We start from the raw sequence: 22,501 nt of genomic DNA, 5'->3' as shown, positions 1-22,501 counted from the left end.
AGAATCATGAATACAGTACATTATTTTTTGAAATATTACAAAGCTACTAGGTGACAAAATTGTGATTTGAGTTTGTTGAATGTCAAAACTGTCTTGTCTCTCTCGATATGTAAGTATTTGACCTATGTGTCAAGTTGTAGCCCTAAAATAGAAGGATATTGGAGGAAGGATAAATATTACATTGTACCTAATAGTATAAGCAACTAGACCGGAAAAGAAAATGGTCAGGAAAGGGAAATAGACATAAACAGACTCAGCAGATTAGTGCTCTAAACCTACATTCCACCTTCTCAGTCAAGTGATAAGCCCATACTTATAACTAAAACCAGGCAATGTTGTCAGGTGGGTCTGGCAGTCCTTTTTAGGTTGTTGTTTTTGTTTTTGTCTTTGTCTTTGTAAGAGAAGTATAGAAACAAGTGTCCTAACATCTCTTCATTTGATCCTAGTACAAATGTTCCAGGACATTCTGTGAAAAGGATATTAGAAAACCGCATATCTGGTGATGACCAGAACAAAAGCAATGCAATGCGAGTGCCTGAGATGTAGATGCCTTGTGTCTTTATCTGAAATGGATGATGTAAGGGGGTATGACACTTTTGGATTATTTTCCCCCTCCTCTGGGAAGGGAGTATTAATTAATGATGATAAAGAGCACTTTGGTTTAATATACAATGACAGTTCACCCCAGCTGAGTGGAAAAGGTTTTGATTAGGGGCTTGCCACCTGGCTGACACTTTCAGCATGCACAGAGTGTTTCTTCATATGACTGAGCCATAATAGGCATCATGAAATACAAAACAAATGACCATAGAAACATAATGTCTTTTGTAGTTAGACTTACCCTAATATTAAGTTTCATGGTTATAATGATTTAGTTTATACCTTAATATTTTGGACAAAGCCTCCCTCTTATAATTCAGCATAGGGAGAAGGGGAAGAAAAATATTCGTCCATCCAGGACAATTTAGACTCAACCCTTTATTTCTTGAGACTACTGATCTTCGGCACAGAGCACTGTCTGATCAAGGCAAAGAGTACATAGGAAAAAAAAAAAACAACTTAAAACTATTATTTTGGACAATGAGTTACCTGATTGCAGAGATAGTTCTAGTGCTTGCTGAGTTTGAGACTATCCCAGATTACACCTTGTCTTTAGAAAAGGGAACTATAATACCCAGAAAGACCACTGATGTCATAGTCATGAATATGTTGACATTTTTGCCACAGTGGTTGATTATTTATCTTTTTGTATTCAAATTGTAATGAAAATAAAATAAATAAAAATTGTAATTAAATTATAAGACGAGGGCTGGAGGATTCAGTTTTAGATATGCTTCAGAGGTGGAAATAAAAAAAAAAACAATTTTATGTGAGGCCTCCCTAATATCCACAGGATACATGGAAGTTTGAGGCAGGAAAGAACCCTTTAGAAGTCACTATGTAAGAGCAAATTGTTATCCAAAGTTCTACCTTTAAATCACCAAAGAAATCAGTTCCCAAGCTCCAAGCACATTTCTACTCAAAGAAATCTAATCAATATAATGTACATATGCTTAGAAAGGAGGAACTGTCTCCCCAGTCCTTAGAAGAAATATATAAAATTATAACAAAGAATTATAAAAGAGTTTTCTGTGAGTATCATATTTCTATATGATACTTGTCTCAGAATGCTCTACAAGGAGAGGAATAATTGTAGAAGTACTGTGGTTTCTAGCATTAGACAGACTCATTGGAAATATGGTTCAAACTTGGGTAGAAAATAATCAATTGATGGTTATGTCAGAGTCAGGTTTTCTTATCTGCAGATATGGTTAACATTCACTCTTCTCTTTAGAGGGAATGAGATTACAGGTATGGTAGCACTTGAAGAGCCCTTTGTATAGTACTTGAAAATTCATAGGTACTAATATGGGGCCAGAGGGATAGCACAGCAGTAAGGCATTTGCCTTGTGAGTGTCCAGCACAGGACAGACCCTGGTTCGAATCCCGGCATCCCATATGGTCCCCCGAGCCTAGCAGGAGTGTCTTCTGAGCACAGAGCCAGGAGTAACCTATGAGTGCTGCCAGATGTGACCACAAAAAAAAAAAAGAAGAAAAAGAAAAGAAAAGAAAAGAAAAGAAAAGAAAAGAAAAGAAAAGAAAGAAAAGAAAAAAGAAAAAGAAAAGAAAATTTCAATAAATGTGAGGTCTGTTTGCCGCTTTCTAATGATTATTCTTTTAACCTATTTTATTAAAAATACAGCGTTTTGTGAAGTGGCTTTTCTATCATTAATTTTAATGATGGAATGTGGTGGATTAAATGACAACTCAAAGATTAAATTTGAATGAGAAACCACAATCTGTAAAATAACTGCGGAAGACTTTCTTATTCCTTAACAATATTGTAATTGAGAGTCAAGGCATAGGTATAACTCAATTTATATAAAATATAATTTGAGAATGGAGATAGTACAAGTTTTGGCTCAAAGAAAAGGTACCTCTTTCTAGGAAATGTTTATCAATTTTGAACTAGATAGACATGTCAGGAAGTTATTCACTGTGCATTTGGGGAAGGATTGTTACATTATGAGAAAAGAGAGTGAGATTGAAGTTGGGAATATGACAATCTGCTATTTTTATATGAGGTGGTCTAGGTATAAAGTGCTTTGTGTTGACTTGACAGGTTTAACCCAAAATACATCATATTTTAGGATTTATTGAAATAATATTTTAGCAATTTATTTATATAGTAAGAAAAAATAATTATCAATTACCTTTGATACTTAGATACTTACCATATTTTCCATAAATTGAAGCTCAAAAACAAAGATGATTTCATAATTTACTCATAATTTTTAACAGTCTTTATGGAGCATTCAGAAAGGCAATTGTGGTTTATCTTTGGCAGTTAGGCCTTTAGGTTTATCCAAAGACAAATGTATCCTGAAGTATAAAAGCTAACAGTTGGCCACCTTCTTTTCATAGGAATGTCATTTTTGTAAATTATTTATTTATATGAAGTCCTGTCTTCAACAAGACATAATAACCCTTGTCTCAAACTTTTACCCTGTCTGATCCCACAAATATACATATATTTTGTATGTATTTATATTGTATATTCCCTATAAAGGTAAGCTGTCGTACAACAGAAATCTTTAGTAGAGCACTAGATCTTCCTTACACACATAAACAAATGTGCACTTACATATATATCTGCATACATTACATTTTTTTGCTAATGTTGCTCCCATATTTTATAAAATATAAAACATATGACAAGATCTTGCAGATTAGCCCTTGAGGGAATGGTCTTGTGCATGGGGGCGCCCTGAGACATAAAGAAACATAGTCTCAGACTCAGAACAAAAGAGGCAATGAATGACACATACACAAAAGAGTGGGATATCCATTTTGGAGGTTGGGCAAAGAAACAAAAATAAAGACACTTCAAATTGGAATTTACACAGATATTATGCCTTGACCCAGAGTATGAGTAATCTTTGTAGGTCCATTCCTTGCTATCACACAGTCCCTCTGCTTCTCCAATCTTTTTTTTGGGAGGGGAAATTGGGGTTTGGGGCCACACCCAGTGACGCTCCAGGGTTACACCTGGATATGCGCTCAGAAATAGTTCCTGGCTTGACCAGAGGGATTGAACCGCAGTCCGTACTAGGTCAGCGCATGCAAGGCAAATGGCCTACTGCTTGCGCCACCACTCTGATCCCTGCTTCACCAATCTTTTATGCCTCTAGATAAACCTGAAGTCTCAAATACCAGAGATGTTTAACAAAGCATAGATTTCAGTATTTTCTAAAGCTACGCAGTTGGGGGCCAACAAAGTCATTTCTTTTGTAAATCAAATGAATCAGTTCCCAAACATACATAAATCTACTCAGATATCCTTGCCAAAAGAAACAGAGACCGGAAACAAAACAGTCAATGAAACTATTGAAAGAGAATATTTGTATTCTCCTTGTTCTTACTTTACCCTACTAGAGTGCTGACGAAAGACAGGGTTGTTCCCAAGTAAAGGTTCCTGATGTGAAGAAGTGTATGGAGATTCTGACTTACTTATGAAATTTAGTTTTTAAAGACCTGGCAGTTTTGTCATAGTTAAATATGTAACAGCTTCTTGAACATATGGAAAACCAATATGGAGTTTTCTGGTGAGTAATCCTATAGGGCTAGTACAGTGAATAACTAAATATTATTTGTAATTAACTCATTAAAGTGGGAAGGTAAGAGTGCTCCTGGTATTTATATCACATTTATGTTGAGGTTTGAAAATGCCTAAAAAAATTCTGGCTGCTGTGGATTGCCCCCAAATTAAACTTGTTTTCCTACATAGTTCAATATATTCCTTCCAGCAACTCTTTTACACTACTTATTTGCTTAACAAACTTGCTGTTTCAGAAGTCTTACAAAATTGGCCCAACTCTAAATTATTCCAGATGCCAAATCAGCAGGTACAAACTAATGAGGTTTGACTGTGTCAAAAGCGAAGGCAAATCATGCGTATTGTATTGATAGAAACCCAACCTCTTGCAATTGACAAATTCCAAGCTTTATTTGTTCAGAGAACATGGGAAGTCAGAATTGGGAGGGAAAGCCAAAACTATCTCATCTCAAGCAATTAAATTTAGTATGCACTTCTGTTGTTTCTCTCATGGAATTAGAATAATAGCTGTTATACAGGTTGGTGTTGAAAATTAAAGATACTATATATAAAATATTGGACATATGCTTTGCAGTAATTAAAAGGGAAACAGCTATTGCTTCCCTTTTTTACTTACGTTTTTAAGGGCACAGAGCCATAGAACAGTGGGTAAGAGGCCAGAGAGATAGCATAGATGTAAAGCGTTTGCCTTGCATGCAGAAGGATGGTGGTTCAAATCCCAGCATCCCTAATGGTCCCCTGAGCCTGCCAGGAACTATTTCTGAGTGTAGACCCAGGATGAAACCCTGAGCGCTGCCGGGTGTGACCCAAAAAACAAAAACCAAAAAAAAAAAAAAATAGTGGATAAGCCACTTGCCTTGTATATGGTGACCCTTGTTCAACACCCAGCATCCCATTTGGTCCCCAATCCCACTAAAAGTGATCCCTGAACAGTAATGATCCCAGAACAGAGCCATGAGCACAGCTAAGTGTTGCCCAAAACTTAAAAAAAAAAGTTGTAAATAGAGTGGCCAAGTGCTAGTAGAGTGGAAAGTGGATCATCAACCCAATTCTATCCCCTACATACATGGTTGCCAGGGATGATATGACCCTGGCAGCTTTTAGCCCTTATGATGATATGATCCTGGCAGCCCAGTACTCCCGGAATGGCCTGGGTGATTTCTGGCACCTTAGAACACGAGCAGCCTCACATCCTTGAGTCTTTTCATTGACTCTAAGGCCAGATTGTAAAAGAATCACAGAGTTGGAGCTGAGCTTCCTGAGGGCTACAGGAGACAATCTCTAAGTAAATACATTGTATTGTATTGTATTGTATACAGGTTCAAGTTGTTAATGAAATTCAAATATGTTTGTCAACTAATGCATTCAATTCTGTATTCTATAGAATGAAACTTAAGCTGTTCTTTTTTATGAGTTTGGTTCCATTTTATGTGGATGAGACTTTACAACTTGCATCCTCAAATGTGACAAATTGTAACTCTATTTATTAGATGATATGAATATTGAATGAAATATGCGTAGTGTGGAAATTTACTGTTCTATACATTAAGACCTCTTTCTCATTGCATATGTTTTCTTAGTTGTTAGCTTTTTTGTGTAAATGGGTGAATTTGTCAATTTTCTAAAACATAAGAAAGGCAAAATGCACAATTAACAATTTGTTATTACTTAATTTTGGCAGTTTAGTCAAAATTGTTACTTTCCTCTTAATATTTAGAAGTGAGATGACAATTATCCTTAGAACTAAATGAGAACTGCTCAGAGTGAAAAAGGGTGTAAAAGAAATCAAGGGATTTTTGACAAGTTAAGTAAATCATTGCATCTTTATGTTTAAAATATGTAATCTTTGTTGTATATATTTTAGAAGCTAAGTAGAACTATCTTTACATAAAAAATGCATTCATAATTGGATCATGCTCCTTAATATCTTTAAATGCTCCAAGGCTATAAATAGCTCAATAATTTCAATAGCCATTAAAAGTCTGGCTGTGAAACCAGAGGATTCTGGCTTTAATTCAAGATCAACTATGAAGTGTTTGATACCTTCAGCATTATGACTTTGGACAAATCACTTTACAGAATGAGTCTGTTTTCTCATCTGTAAAATAGACTAAGTGATATTTACCCATGAGGATGGATAACAAAAGTTGAATCATTTATCAAATTTGAAGTACACCCCTCATATTTTTAGATATGATATTTGCAGGCACTCTGATCTTCTATGATCTTCTGCCTCACAACCAGAAATTTATTGCCCTTAAACATCATCCTTTGTTCACATTTCCTTGCCTTCTCTGCTGTGTAAGTTAAATGTCCAACTCTAAATCTGATCTGCTGTTTTGTTTATTTTTCAAGTAAACAAATGTACTCTATCAAATTGATGTATTTTTCAGCCATGTCAATTTTTCCCAGGTAGCAGGGATAAAGGGAATGTTCTTGGCTAACAAGAAGATTGAGAACCAGGTGAAGACTTTCATTACATATAACAAAGGCAGAGACTGGCGCTTGCTGCAGGCTCCAGACACAGATCTAAGGGGAGACCATGTGCATTGCTTATTGGTAAGTCTACATATGGAGCAAAAGGCCCTTTACATAGTTGAGATCTTGGAATGGAGGAACATAATCCAATGAAGAGATTCTGGGGTTTCTTTTACACATTGATGAACAGAGGGATACACACACAAACACACACATACACACAACTCACACACATATGTATATATATATATATATTTATATATGTATGATGGACTCATGATATAGGAGTACATGAGTTATGTGTTTTTCTCAACTCAGAGGATGTTCATTTGTGGCCCAAGATCTATCACGAACTTCACTCTGTACTTTATGGGATATTATGACAGTGTCCATATATTATGGGGTGTGCACTCTTGTTTTCTCTTGACTAGCCTATTACAAAACTAATAACACATAAATTAAACTATATAATTGATTAAATGAATGCAGAATTATGTAAATGCATTTTCTAATGGAAATGCTTAATTATATTTTCAAAGGAGTTTAGTCTTTATAATAAGGTAAGAATCATTTGTTAAACCCTATCTAACATGTTTCTTTAGGTCTTCTATAAAGCTGTGTTTTAAAATTAGGCTCTATATCTGTTTATCATTACAATTAAGTGTTTTTTGCTAAATAAAATTGTATTAAAAACTTGTTTGTATATTATCTGTTACTTTAATTCCACATGGCAAAATCAAGTAGTCATAAGAAGACTATAGTTCATAGGACCCAAAATATTTATTATTTGATTTTTATAAAAATAAACAATTTGTTGACATCTGCTTTGAATAATAACTCCATGAAGTAATACAATGATTTAAATTGAGTTGTCAGGAACACCCTTGGCCCCAAATATAGCAAGAAAGAAATAAACTGAGTGGAGGAGAAAAAAACACAAATATGAAAGCATGGGCACAGGGGTCAAGTGATCCCAGATCCGTTTAGTATAAATAAAAAAAAGGACAGGGCCTGGAGAGATAGCACAGCGGTGTTTGCCTTGCAAGCAGCCGATCAAGGACCAAAAGGTGGTTGGTTCGAATCCCGGTGTCCCATATGGTCCCCCTTGCCTGCCAGGAGCTATTTCTGAGCAGACAGCCAGGAGTAACCCCTGAGCACCGCCGGGTGTGGCCCAAAAACAAAAACAAAACAAAACAAACAAAAAAAAACAAAAAACAAAAAACAAAAAAGGACAGAACTAAATATCCAAGCCAAAGTCAATAACAATTGAATCAAAAGACCCAAACTCCTGGGGCAAGAGCAATGGCGTAGCCATGCAGCTTTTGCCTTGCACACAGCTGACACAAGATGGACCGCAGTTCAATCCCCACGCATCCTATATGATCCCCCATGCTAAGAGTGATTTCTAAGCACATAGCCAGGAGTAACCCCAGAGTGTCACTGGGTGTGGCCAAAAATGTAAAAAAAAAAAAAAAAAAAAAAAGGAAAAGAAAAAGAAAAAAAGGTCCAAACTCTAACGATCTAAACTATATATGAGCCTGTTATACTGGCAGGCTGGAGGGAGCCGGGGGCAAAGGATGGTGGTATGGAATACACTCTGGGAAAATGGTGGAGGGAGATTGACATTGGTGATGGGATAGGCCCCAATTCATTGTATGTCTGAAACAAACCAACTATGAAGGACCTTGTAAGTCACAATGTTTTTTGATAAAAAATAAAATGTTAAAAAAATTACTGAACTCTGCTTTAAATTTGGTCAACAAATAAATATAGTTTGATTTGAATATTTTATAATATGTTAGCATTTAAGACATAGATCAAATCTGTGTCTTCAAAAAGTTTTCAATCTACAGCTGAGAGAATACATTGAGGGATGACAGAATAAGTCTCACATCTTAGGAGTTTGGCACCTGATCTATAATAGTTGGTGCTTGAATATATATTCAATGACTATTTGATAAATGAAAATGGAAGTAAGAAGATACTAACTTAAAAAACATATAATTGAATGATGAGTTCTAAATGATAATAAAAATCTATCATCAAAGGGAATGACAAGTAATAAATTATTGGGCAGAGTTTTTAGCTTTAAAATATGGTATTCCCACTTTTATAATAGTTCTAGCTTTACTATAATCTATGTACATATCACTTTCTCTGTCCAGGAAGTCCGAGTAGTCAATTTTTAGGTTTATCTCAGAACAGATGTAGACAGGTTACTTCCCTTCTTGGAAGATGCCAGCAATCATAACTTGACCTTATTAGGTATAGAGAATATTACTGTTGTCATTGTGTCAAGGAAATAGTCTCAATGTCAGCTTTCCTCTCCACTGCCATCCTCATTACTGGCATCTTATAAGGGGGGAAAGTCAGCTACAATAATTTGTTTACAATACCAATGATAGAAGTAAACATAGCAGTTATTTATTGAAATTTTACACATCAAGAAGTTAAGTAGCTTTGATAAAACAAGGCCATTATGCTAGTTATCTAGATCAAGATGGAATATCATATTTAGTCAAACATTCATGGAATATACCTTGTTTGGATATGGCATTTCATCCAACATGCAATTTTAAGGGAAAATGCTAATGAGAGAATACAATAAGTATGCTAAAATAGTTTCCCTGGATATTCTGGCATCATAAATGGACCACTAGAAATTCCTCTAATGCAAAGGACCTAGCAAAATAATCTTTTGTTTCTAACCTACTGTTAGTCTTATTGCTGAGCTTGTACAAAATAAATGCATATCAACATATTTCTCCATCTCCATGAGAACTATCCTAACCCAAGTCACTATCATTTTTTACTTCTGCTACAGCAATAGACTCTTAACCAATTCTTCTGCTTCTAACTAGAAATCTATTTTCTAATTAGCAGCTAATGAGAACTTTTCAATAAAAAATACAAGTTTTAATATAAAGTAAATATACATAGGTGTAATGTATGTATATATGCATATATATATCTACATACCTTTATGTATTCACATACATACCTATAATAAAACAAATATACATATATAAAATAATATATAATAAAAATACATATTCAAGGTGCAAATTGATGAATTATAAGTGTATGTACCCAGATTAACTACTGTTGTGACCAAGAAAGTGCAATTCCATAATCCCCAAAAAAATTGCTCTTCATTTATTAGTAGTCAGTATAGAATAAATACAAATATTATTTTACTATTAATTATATTCTTTTTCCTAAAATTTTGTATAGATAGAATCAATGTGAGATTATTTGTTTGTTTGAGTGCCACATTCTATAATGCTCAGGAGTCACATTGGCTCTGCACTCAGAAATTGTCCCGGGCAGGCTCAGAGACCATATGGGAAGCTATGAATGGAAACCAAGTTGGTCATGCGCAAGGCAAGCTCTCTACCCACTGTACTATCACTTCAGTGCCTCAATGTGGGATTTAAAAAATCTGATTGGGGCCGGCGAGGTGGCGCTAGAGGTAAGGTGTCTGCCTTGCAAGCGCTAGCCAAGGAAGGACCACGATTCGATCACCCGGCATCCCTTATGGTCCCCCCAAGACAGAGGCAATTTCAGAATGCTTAGCCAGGAGAAACCACTGAGCATCAAATGAGTGTGGCCTGAAAAACCAAAAAAAAAAAAAAAAAAAAAGAAAAATCTGATAATGTCCCTCCTTTATTTAAATTGACTGAATTTCTAATGCTGCTAAAATAGAATTGAAATATTTTATCAGAGTCTACCATATTCTATAGGCTCTAATTCCTGGTTTCTGTTCCTTTCTGGTCTCCTGACCTTTATTCTCTTTTTATACAATCCTTGTAGTGGAGAAAGGAGAGTGTTTTCTTTCCTCAAATGAACTTACATTAAACATTCATGTCATAAACTGAATTTATCATTATTTCTTTTAATGTTCCTTTCTCCTCATTTGTCTTTTTCTTGGCACTCAGACTCTTGCTTGAATATCTTAATCTTGGAGAGATGCATAGCACATTCATGAATGTTATACCCATAGCGCATTCATGAATGTTATACATGATTTTCTGAGCTCTTTTATGCATGACCCTTCTCATGACCTGAACTCAGTTCATATATTTATAGGCTTCATGTCCATCTGCTAACATATGAAATCAGTGCAGCAACTGTAGCTCTCTTTTAGCTGCTCCAGAGAATCAGGCCCAATACATGCCTCATGCTAGGTGTTCAACCTACAAGCTGTTATTATGGATGTTTGTATTCATTTACAATGCATTGACTGTTATTGTTTTAATTTTAAACTTTTCTTGACACTTGAACACACTAAATAATCCTCTGAAGCCCAGAGAATGAATTTGACTCCAAAGTTAATATTAAGTTGAGGAAGTGAATTAATTAATTAATTAAAAACTGAGTTAACTTTATTCTTCCATCTTTTTAAACACCATTGTTTAAAAATGTAGTTTTACCAAAAGGGAACAGAGTAAGGATATGGAAATATAGGGTGGAGAGAGAAAAAAATAATTTTATGAAACACTACCAAGCATACAAATCAGGAAAGAAAACCTTTAAGGTACTAGAGACCCAAACTGTTAAAAGCTTCCTTTAGCTTGGGAGCTGGTGGCAGAGAGAAGATAGAATGTGATTTTAGATTGTGAGTACTTGGAAAGTGACAGTGTCACTGAAAGCACAGCCTGGTGATTATAAAAGAGTTTTTTTCCAGCAGGGTTGTTACAAATGTGGAACAAGTTCAGAATTGCAGGCCCAAATGGAATGTTCCTGGTAAAATGCATTCTATAGAAATAAGACATCTAGGGTAATTTGGGGCTGTATTTTTAGAACTTTTAGACTGATTGCCTGGAGAGCTCAGCTGGGATTTCTTTTCTTTGAAGGTTGCATTGTACAATTAGATGGGGTATTACAGGTCATGGTCCACCTAACTGCAAGAGGTAAGATGTGAGTGGAGCCTATGACAAATTTTTAGGCCTCTAGAGACAGCATAGTATTTCGAGAGGCAATGACTTCTCTAAGTATTCTGTTTGAAGTTTTCTATTGGAGCTAAACAGCCAGTTTCTCCAAGCTCTTGATTCTACCTTTCACCTTCCTTGTATTGTCTGTGTTTCTACATAGTCACAAATAGCTCTGGGTTGGGAAAACCTTTACCCAGACAGTTAGTCCAAAAAGTTTCCTTCGTTCTTGTCACCCCCTCTTTTTTGAAGATCTAATTTAGTCATGGCATCAGTAGAGCATAAGAAACAATGTGGATGTATGTATGGTGGGAACTAGTGTAGACCATTTATGGATTTATGTGTTGCCTTATTGTTATTTTTAAGAGCTTTGATTTAGCTTTCATTATAGTTCCCAGATCAGACACATCCCAGGGACAAAGTTGCCATAATGAATTCTAGTGGTTTAGTGTGAGAAAACAAAGTAGGGAGAAGGTGCACTTCACCCAAAAATAATCTAGCAGTTTTAAAGTTGATGTAAATTCTGGTGATAAAATGTCTTCTCTTGTATTAATTAAGTAATTCTTTATTGACTAGTCATTTTATTGGGGGAAAGTTGAATTAATTAAATTTAACTGAATTAATTATATGTTTAATGTTCAAAATGACCAACAGCTCTTGTTGGTTGAAAAAAATAGTATCATAAAGAATGGATCCAGAAGCTTGTAAATTCCCTGAAATTCATATGAAACTCTGTATGCACTTGCCTTTGTTGCCTTTTCCTTAGGAATGAGCCCTAAATTTGCAACAGATGCTCAAACTCTATGCTTGATCTTAAGTAGATACTAAAAAAGACGTGGTGATGATATTGCAAATGCAATCATTTTTGTCAATAATGACGTTTTCAAACGTTTAATATAAACCCTCCTAGTACTGTAAGTCAACTGGCTGCTCACACAAAGTGGTCCAGTGGACAGAATTTTGTTTTGTTTTGGTTTAATTTTAGGATCACCCTCAGTGGTACTCAAGATTTACTCCTTGCTCTGTACTCAGTGATCATTCCTGGTGGTGTTTGAGGGACTATATGGGATGCTGGTGATCAAAGTCAAATCTGCTGCTTACAAGTGTCCTACTCACCATATTATCTTTATGGCTCACTTCAGAATTTTTTAAAAGCTGAGAAGACAGAAGTAGATAAGAGAGTCTTTGGAACAAATTGTGTTTGCCTTTTCTGAATTGATAATTCTGAAAGGATATTTAGATACTCAGTTTATGTTTGCTGTTTGCTGATGAGAGAAAAGAAGGCAGAAAGTCTGAAAAGAAAGAAAAAGGTACAAAATGTTCCCTCATTGAGCAAAATGTACATATTAGAAAACCTTGTTCTGTGTCCTCATGAGATTGCAGAGACCATATACCTTTTATAACAAACCTATTAAATTTCAGTGACTGACAAATGTTCAAAATCATTAAGTACACAGTTTTAGTTGAGTACCATGAAACACTTTTGCCTAACTTCAATCATTGAAGCAGTCAATATTTTCCTTGAACAAAAATGAATAAGAAAAATATCCACGGAATATTCTCTTTGTACCAGCTGGGGGCAATCCAGTACAACAAATATGAGAGTAGAAGGAAAAAGTGCATGCAAAAATGATCATTTTTAACGTTATGGTTACTGCATGAACTGATGTCTTTTCTTCTCAAATTAATTTATCGTGGAACTATGAAAGCCATAGCAACAGAACCATTCTGAGAGAGCCAATTGCAAAAGCTCTTTCCCTATTGTAATCACAAGTGCTCTGTTTTAAATAATTCTTAGGTGAGGTGCAACTAAACTTTAGAGTGTTCATATTACTCACAGCTGAATTATGAGGTATGACAAATGGCAGGCTTGAGACTGCAAAGTAGGGGTACCCTGTTTTTGGTGTTACAGAAGTCCATCCAATAATCCGATGTCTAGGTGTTACCCTTAAGAAATGATACATTTTTGGAAGGTCAAGTAGATTTTCACTTTACTCTGATTATGCAGCTTATAAATAAAATCACTTACTTCTGGTATTGTTCTGAGTAAAATAGTAATGTCTTTCATGTCCTAACATAAAAGCTTTGCTTGATATTTCTAGTGTTATGTGGTTGGGTTTTTGTTGCCTGTAAGCTTTAGAGTTTATAGTCGATAGCACAGAGGAGGAAAATAATACATGTTTTCCTTTTATTTCTAGAATATGTGTATCTATCTCAAGTATAGAAAATAGGATAGTGCTCAGTAAAGTGAATGAATGTAGAGCAGAGAAGGAAAAGTCTAATAAGATGTAGCTGTGTGAAAAACACTCATGGAAATTAAGTCTAATCCCTCCACTTTTGCTGGCCAAGCATCTGACTACTGCTGGCTGGACCTCTGCAAAATCAAACTATGCCAATTGGAGTCATCTATCTTTAAAAAAAAAAAAAAAAAAAAAAGAGGGGCCAGAGAGCACAGCAGTAAGGCATTTGCCTTGAGTGCAGAAGGACAGTGGTTCGAATCCTGGCATCCCATATGGTCCCTCGAGCCTGCTGGGAGCCGTTTCTAAGCATAAAGCCAGGAGTAGACCCTGAGCTGCAGGGTGTGACCCCCAACTCAAAAAAAAAAAAAGAAGAAAAGAAAAGAAAAAAGAAAAAAAGGAAGTCAATGTCTATGTCTATTTTTTCATATAGGTGTGGTTCCTATGCTGTTCTATAGAATATTGTAAAATCTAAAGTCATTATTTAAAAGTTCTGCATTTTTTGTTTTGGTTTGTTTTTCATGTAAAGACAATGCTTTGATGCTGTCATTTTTAAGATGTTTGCTTCTGGGGTGGAGGGATAGCACAGAGGTAGGGCCTTTGCCTTGCAAAGCCAGGAGTAACCCCTGAGCTCTGTCTTGTATAGACCAAAAACAACAAAACAAAACAAAACAAAAAACAAAAATAAAAGAGTTTTGATTTCTGCTTTAGTAATCATGGGAACTTCTTGTGGTCTACTATTTTTATTTCACTATTATGTGGGCAGCTTTGATTTTTTTGGTTTCATTTTTAGTTTGTCATTTACTGTATCCAATATAAATTTAATCACGGTATCTCTCTTGCTCTCTGAATATCTGCTGGCTGAGACTTACAGAGCAGAATAAAAGTAATAACAGAGATACATAGGTGATTCCAGAAGTCCAAGTCGATAAGATTAGGCAGTAATCTTCCTGGGAGATGAATAGAAGTGTGGGTACAAACACAAACTTATAGGTTATGACAGTTCAGCACAAAAGCTATTTTATGTGAAATTCACATAAGATTTATTATCTGTTTTGTAAAACTGTTGTGATACCTTAATCAGAGAACTGGATCAAAGTTTTTAAACATGGGTAAACATCTTCCTTAAATTTTCATTCCCAATGATTTTCTTACAAATCTAAATTTATATTGGATACTGATAAATTTAGTAAGCCAGTAGATATAACTATGTACATTGTCTATTAGATAATAGGAGAGTTTCACATATCACTCATCTTGTGTACAGTTGAGAATAAAGTCTCAAATGGACAGTGGAGAGGAGCAAAGGATTTCTTATGAGCCCTCCTAGCCTGATTGATACTTCTTTTCCAATTTCATATCCTAACTGTCCTCCAGAGCTTCACCTGACTATATACTGTATTGCAACTTAAATCTCCTGCTTCTTTTTATTGTTAATGGTATTACTCAAACTTGAAATACTCTTTATCTGCCTGAATATCTCATTTTCACTTTATATCCTAACCATCTTTGGATCAGACACCTATTTCTTCTTGAAACCTTCATTTTTCAAAGTATACAGACTCAGATCTGTAATTTCACAATTTATCTAATATTATGACCGATAACAACACCCATAGAATATTAAGGACCCACACCACAGCTCCTTCCTGACCTTCTACCCTGCCTCCCAACCATCCAAGTTGAGGCTCGCCGCTGACAGACATCAGTGGGCCTATTTATACTGAACCTGAAGGCAGAGCCCTTCTTTATTGGATGAATCCCAGTAGCAACTGATTGTATCATCTTAAGGGATCAAGCCACAGTTCCTTCTTGACTTTCTGTGTCAGATCTACTCAATAAATATTTTTCCTTTTTTTCTTCTTTTTTGTTCTTTTTAAACATCCCTAGCCCCCAGTGGGTTTTTTTTTTGGGGGGAAGGGGGATGAGAGAGATGAGAGAGAGAGAGGAGAGGTAGTGGAAGGGGAGAGGTAGGAAGAGAAAGGAGAGAGAAAGGAGTTAGAGGAAGGAGAGAGAGGGAGAAAGAAAGGAGAGGAAGGGAGAGAGAGAGGGAGAGGGAAAGCAGGAAAGAAGAGAGAAAGGAGTAAGGGAGAGGGAGGAAGAGAGAGGGAGAAGGGGAGGGAGAGAAAAGGAGTGAGAGGAAGGAGAGAGGGAGAAAAAAAAGGAGAGGGAGGGAGAGAGAGGGGGAGAGGGAAAGTGGGAAAGGAGAGAGAAAGGAGTAAGGGAGAGAGAGGGAGAGAGAGGGAGATCTACTCAATAAATTACATGATGGTCAAAGTAATTCTTTTCGTCATTCTTTGAGGACAAGCTGAAAAAACAGATAGTAACCTCCATTTTCCAGGAAGTTAACTACAAAGACTCACAGCACAGCAAGGACACTAGACAACGAATGGGGAAAGCATGTAAAAGCCCGCCAAGCTCAATCAGCTAAAAACAATATCAATGAAGACAGACACAAACACCAGTAAATATTTAGATAGTATCTTTAGTGACACTATGATGAGGATTTTCAAAGAATTCAAAGATATGATAGCACAGGTAGTCATCAAAGCATAAGAAAGTTTGAGAGTCAAACACAGACAGAAATGAAGAATATAGGAGGTAAGATTTTAAAAGTCAATAAAATCTTTCAATAGAAACAGAAGCTGAGCAAACATTAAGTAGCTCCAAAATGAGAACGAAAAAAAAAATCACTAGGAAATAGCAAAATATATATAATAGTCTGAAAAAAACTCAACAAAATGAACACCTTACCAAGAATACTCTATACATCTAGTTTACCATTTTGAGTCGACGAAACTATACAGAGCTTCATGGACAGACAACACTGCAGGGAATTCCTGATCTTGAAAACAATTTTGCAATAAATGATAAAAGAGTTTCTTTAAAGAACAGAACAAACTTCTCAAAATGTGGCATTGAATATGACACTCATTAATGGTGTATAAAATCTACATAGTTGTTTTCCACTAGAATAATAAAAGTTGAAAATGCATAGAATTGATTACTACAAATTGACTTCATTAATTCTATCTGCCATTCACTAAGTTTGATTGTGACCAAGTAATATGAAATAAATGTTTTAAACCAGCCTAGGGGACAGGTTGGTTGTAGGGTGAAAGGGAGCATCAGAATATTTGTGGAAGGAAGGGGACATTAGAAATAGGCTTGGAATTGGAATATCATATGCCTCAAACACTTTTGTTATGTACAACTTTGTATATCATAGTTTCTTATTAAACATCCCTGGAGAAAAAAAGTTCATAGATATAGTTAAAAGTAAACACTTTGTAGCTGCAGGAACAAAATTATAGTGACTATAACCATCATAAACTATACTTGATTTTTGATAGTTTGAGTACTAAAATAGTTTTGTAATAATAAATGGAAAATTAAGTCTAAATATTATAGAAGGAACTCTTTTCTTACAAACTTGTTGGCAGCTGTCTCATATCTAGTGGCCCCTAGATATTTGTGTAATAGATGAGTGTGGGGACAGGTATTAATAAATCTACTGGTTGGATATATGAATAGCTGATTTCAATTTCAGCTTTCCCTTTAAACATATAGGTTATATATTTTGATGACACTCATTTCTCTTCTTCTCAGCCCTATTGCTCGCTACACCTTCACTTGAAGGTTTCTGAGAATCCCTATACCTCTGGGATTATTGCCAGTCGAGATACAGCTCCCAGCATTATAGTGGCCTCAGGTAAGACATGTGTAGTTTGCTCCATGCTTTACATTATGTTTATTTTTGGAGTGAGGTGCCTGTTCTTGGAACTTAATGGGAATGCTAAATATATTTTTGAAAAGAACCTAAGCCACTGTCCTTGAAGAAATTACCCAGGAAATACTGCTCAGATGTGAACCTTGCATTCTGGATATATCCCTTGCAATGTAAATAGCCAATTATAGCTTGTTGTTGACTTTTATAAAAAAAATTTGATTCACTGGTGGTGATATGCTTTCTAGGTAATATTGGTTCTGAATTGTCAGACAGTGACATCAGCATGTTTGTGTCTTCAGATGCTGGGAACACTTGGAGACAGGTAAGAAAGTTTGGGGTCTAGTAATTACAGTTTGAGTGATATGAACTAGTCCAACTGTTCACTGTAACATAAAAATATAAATAACGTTCTGGTTAAGTCCTCCCCAGGCACTGAGTTTCTAACTCCTCTCAGGCAGATGGGTCTGATGAAGCAGGTAGCAGTGGAGAAATAGTATGCCAAGCAGTGAGGAAAAGATTAACTGGAGTCAGCCTAATTTTTTTTTGTCATTGTCTCTATGTGCTGCCTATGTTCTTTGTACTCATTCTCTCTCTAGTCCAAAGCCAGACTCTTTTTTTTTCTTTATTCAAACCAACCCCCAATCCTAGGTGGAGGAAGGTCAATTCAAATACAAAAGCATCTATTCAGTGGATTTTTACATCTCAAAGAACGAGGTTAGGGAAAAAGAAAGTTGGGGGAAGGGTTCACCTTATAGTTCTCATTTTGGAATTGAATTAATACAGTCTAAAAGGGTTTTAAGTGTTTGTATTTTATTTTATTTTATTTTGGTTTTGGGGCCACAGCTGGTGACTATCAGGGGTTACTCCTGGCTCTGTGCTGGGAAATCGCTCCTGGCTTAGAGGACCATGTGAGACATCAGGGGATTGAACCGTGATCTGTCCTATGCTAGCATGTGTAATGCAGATGCCCTACCACTTGCACCACCGTTCCAACCCCAATTGTTTGTATTTTTATTTTTCGAATTTAATCAATGATAGCCATATTACAAATTTATGTGTACAAAACTTTTTGATTGAAAATAAAGTCACATTTAATTGGACTGAATTTTCCCTATAAAAGAAAATTAGTATCTGAGACTATTTCTTTTAGAGAACATGGAGCCTGGAATATTTACCTTGCTAGGTTGCCTCCATAAATCCCCCTGGCCTTTTAGTCAGCATAATGAAGAATGCAGTTATAGAAAAATAGTCATTACCCAAGTGGTATTCTGAGATGTTTAAATCTCATGTGCAAAAGACAGAGTAATAAACATCAGTGTGCATATGTTAAGGAAAGAAGAAGTGAAATCACTTTATACCAGTGTGTTTAGCTTAAATGCTCTCTCTAAGCTCAATGAAAATTAGATACACATGGCATATAAACTAGGTATTTAATGAGGTTTAGCAATCATAAGAAGGTATGTGCCTAATGTTTGGTTGTTACACTTCAATAAATAAGTTTTAATAATCCACTGACATTTAATTATCATATACTAACTAGCACATAAATTGAAATCTAATTCACAGGTAATCACACAGCCATGAGAACACTGCTTTAAAATTTAGTGATGTCCATGTCATGGCTCATTTGCCACTGACTTTTGAATATTCATAGATCCTCAATGGGATTTGTATGTGAAAAAACACAGCAGGAATAAAGTAACAAGAAATCCTGGGGCACTTGTTCTGGTCACTAAGTAGAAATGTGAACTATTAGATTTCTCACGAAGAATATAAAACAATGATCACTGAGTTGTCCAAGCAAAACAAAGTAATCACACTCTTCATTTCTATAATCTTATAACCATATGGTAAAAGAAGTACAACAAAGTAGTAGAGATGTTTGTTTCTAGGAAAACTCTAACAACTTTAACAACTCTGTTAACTATGTTAACAGAGCACCTATAGAAAGTAGTGTGCTTTCAAAAAGAAAGTACTTAGAAACTGTTTAGACTTCAAATTAGCTTTTCCACATATGAAGCAAACTCCAGTGGCACATGGGCCCAAAAATGATCATGCTATTTTGACAAGAGGTACTTTTTTTTTTTAAGTTGGTAGAGAAACTTTAAATTGGATATCTTGTACTTATACTTGGACTTGGACTCTAAAATTCTAGAAAAACAGGAGGCTAAAATGATAGCACAGTGATAGGGCATTTGCCTTACACTCAGCTGATCCAAGACAGACCTGGGTTCAATCCCAGGTGTCCCATATGGTCCCTCGTGCCTGCCATAAGTGATTTCTGGCCCAAAAACAAAAAACCAAAAACAATAAAATACTAGAAAACCAGAAATAATTACTTCTGGAAATGAAACCATGAGGCTGTAAGTCTCAGTTTCAAAAATTACTATGCATGGTTTTAGTAAGTTGGCCTCTAATTATCAGCTCTCACCTTACCTGTATAAAAGAGAATCTTGGCATCAAAGTCTAAACTTTTGTTCTTCTACCCAATAGCTTACCCAATATATTTTGTTGTTATAATTAATGGATGCTGATATAATTTACCACCCCAAAGAGGAGCTATGTAATTTCACATTTCTTTCCTGATAAATTTCGTTTTTATAACTAATGGCTTGTTTTGCCTCCTGCGAGATCTGTCTTTCTAAAAATTTGGGCAAAATAATTTTATCATAGGACTCCTCACTTGAAGACTAATCCTCTGAACTCTGTGTGTAGATGTGGGAAAGTTTCCCGACATGTTCTCTTTTCCTCTTCCAGATTTTTGAAGAAGAGCACAGTATTTTATATCTGGATCAGGGTGGAGTCCTGGTTGCTATGAAGCATACATCTCTCCCTATTCGACATCTTTGGTAAAGGCACTAATTGTTTTGGACTTGAATACCTAAGTCTATTCTAAGAGTCAGGGTGTCAGCTTGTGATTGTGTTTGTAGTGAAATTTTTAGAAAATCAGTTATTTACTAAAATATAGTGTTGTTATACCTTTGATATTCCAAAATAAGGTTATTTTCTGCAGTTACTTAAAAGGTTAGAGAAAAGAAATAGGAGAAAGAAATGAGGGAGTAAAAGAGAAAGATATTTTTGCTTCAGAGAGAGAAACTGTGGCAATAAACTGCCAAATATTTTATTTTCAGCTGTATTACAGGAAAGGTTTCTACTAAGGAGCACCAGCTATTGTCTCTAAGTTGTTTAACATCTTATAGTCACCTTTTCAAAGTGACACTTTAAGGAGTTTAATAATATTTACATATCATATATATTTCTTCTGCTCAGGTAAAAGGTTTGTTAAGCTGCTGTTCTCTAATAATTTCTCTGATCCTACTACCTCTATTGCTTTTTCGGGCTATCATTTATTTCTCTATAAATAATTCTTCCACAGATGGGCAGGCAATGGGCAGGCAATATACAGGCAGGAAATTCTATTTGCCAGCAGGGTTTCCTGTTGTATATGAAAATATTTCCCTAAGATTATCCTTTGCCTGTTGTCCCACCTTGACCCTCCTGATGGGGGCGCTGTTGAGAGCCAAATAAATAGCTTAAGTTCCTGGCTTGGGGGACCACATGGGACACTGGGGAATCGAACCGCAGTCAGTCTTAGGCTAGTGTGAGCAAGGCAGGTGCCTTACCTCTTGCGCCACCGTTCTGGCATGAGAGATAGCACAGCGATGTTTGCCTTGCAAGCAGCTGATCCAGGACCTAAGGTTGTTGGTTCAAACCCCGGCATCCCATATGGTCCCCACTGCCTGCCAGGAGCTATTTCTGAGCAGATAGCTAGGAGTAACCCCTAGCACTGCCGGGTTTGGCCCAAAAACAAAACAAAAGAGAAAAGAAAGAAAAAGAAAGAAAGAAAGAAAGAAAAAAGAAGAAAAGAAAGAAGAAAGAAAGAAAGAAAGAAAGAAAGAAAGAAAGAAAGAAAGAAAGAAAGAAAGAAAGAAAGAAAGAGAAAGAAAGAAAGAAAGAAAGAAAGAAAGAAGAAGAAGAAAGAAAGAAAGAAAGAAGAGAAGAAAGAAAGAAGAAAGAAGAAAGAAAGAAAGAAAGAAAGAAAGAAAGAAAGAAAGAAAGAAGAAAGAAAGAAAGAAGAAGAAAGAAAGAAAGAAAGAAGAAAGAGAGAAAGAAAGAAAAAGAAAGAAGAAAGAAAGAAAGAAAGAAAGAAAGAAAGAAAGAAAGAAAGAAAGAAAGAAAGAAAGAGAGAAGAGAAGAGAGAGAGAAAAGAAAGAAAGAAAGAAAGAAAGAAAGAAAGAAAGAAAAGAAAGAAAGAAAGAAAGAAAGAAAGAAAGAAAGAAAGAAAGAAAGAAAGAAAGAAAGAAAGAAAGAAAGAAAGAAAGAAAGAAAGAAAGAGAGAAGAAAGAGAGAAAGAGAGAAGAAAGAGAGAGAGAAAGAAAGAAAGAAAGAAAGAAAGAAAGAAAGAAAGAAAGAAAGAAAGAGAAAAAGAAAGAAAGAGAAAGAAAGAAAGAAAAGAAAGAGAAAGAAAGAAAGAAAGAAAGAAAGAAGAAAGAAAGAAAGAAAGAAAGAAAGAAAAAGAAAGAAAAAGAAAGAAAGAAAGAAAGAAAGAAAGAAAGAGAGAGAGAAGAAAGAAAAAGAAGAAAGAAAGAAAGAAAGAAAGAAGAAAGAAAGAAAGAAAGAAAGAAGAAAGAAAGAAAGAAAGAAGAAAGAAAGAGAGAAAAGAAAGAAAAGAAAGAAAGAAAGAAAGAAGAAAGAAAGAAAGAAAGAAAGAAGAAAGAGAGAGAGAGAAAGAGAGAGAGAAAGAAAGGAAAGAAAGAAGAAAGAAGAAAGAAAGAAAGAAAGAAAGAAAGAAAGAAAGAAAGAAGAAGAGAGAAAGAGAGAAAGAAAGAGAGAAAGAGAGAAAGAAAGAGAGAAAGAGAGAAAGAAAGAAAGAAAGAAGAGAAAGAAAGAAAGAGAAAGAAAGAAAGAAAGAAGAAAGAAAGAAAGAGAGAAGAAAGAAAGAAAGAAAAAGAAAGAAAGAAAAAGAAAG

The 22,501-nt window shown here is 35.4% G+C and overlaps 1 protein-coding gene across 5 annotated transcripts in view; it reads left to right on the top strand.

Moving 5' to 3' along the window:
* Positions 1–22,501, top strand: part of SORCS1 (sortilin related VPS10 domain containing receptor 1) — a 656,026-nt gene that overhangs the window by 528,216 nt on the left and 105,309 nt on the right. For all 5 annotated transcript variants that reach the window (XM_049790574.1, XM_049790573.1, XM_049790572.1 and 2 more), the window contains exons 10-13: positions 6,569–6,715; positions 17,412–17,514; positions 17,778–17,854; positions 20,290–20,381. In XM_049790574.1, the coding sequence (XP_049646531.1) occupies positions 6,569–6,715; positions 17,412–17,514; positions 17,778–17,854; positions 20,290–20,381 (419 nt within the window). The remainder of the gene's footprint in view (positions 1–6,568; positions 6,716–17,411; positions 17,515–17,777; positions 17,855–20,289; positions 20,382–22,501) is intronic.

The sequence above is a fragment of the Suncus etruscus genome, chromosome 17 (assembly GCF_024139225.1).
Source record: "Suncus etruscus isolate mSunEtr1 chromosome 17, mSunEtr1.pri.cur, whole genome shotgun sequence".
In the NCBI taxonomy this organism is placed as follows: Eukaryota; Metazoa; Chordata; class Mammalia; order Eulipotyphla; family Soricidae; genus Suncus; species Suncus etruscus.
This window is presented reverse-complemented; position numbering and strand designations above follow the sequence as displayed.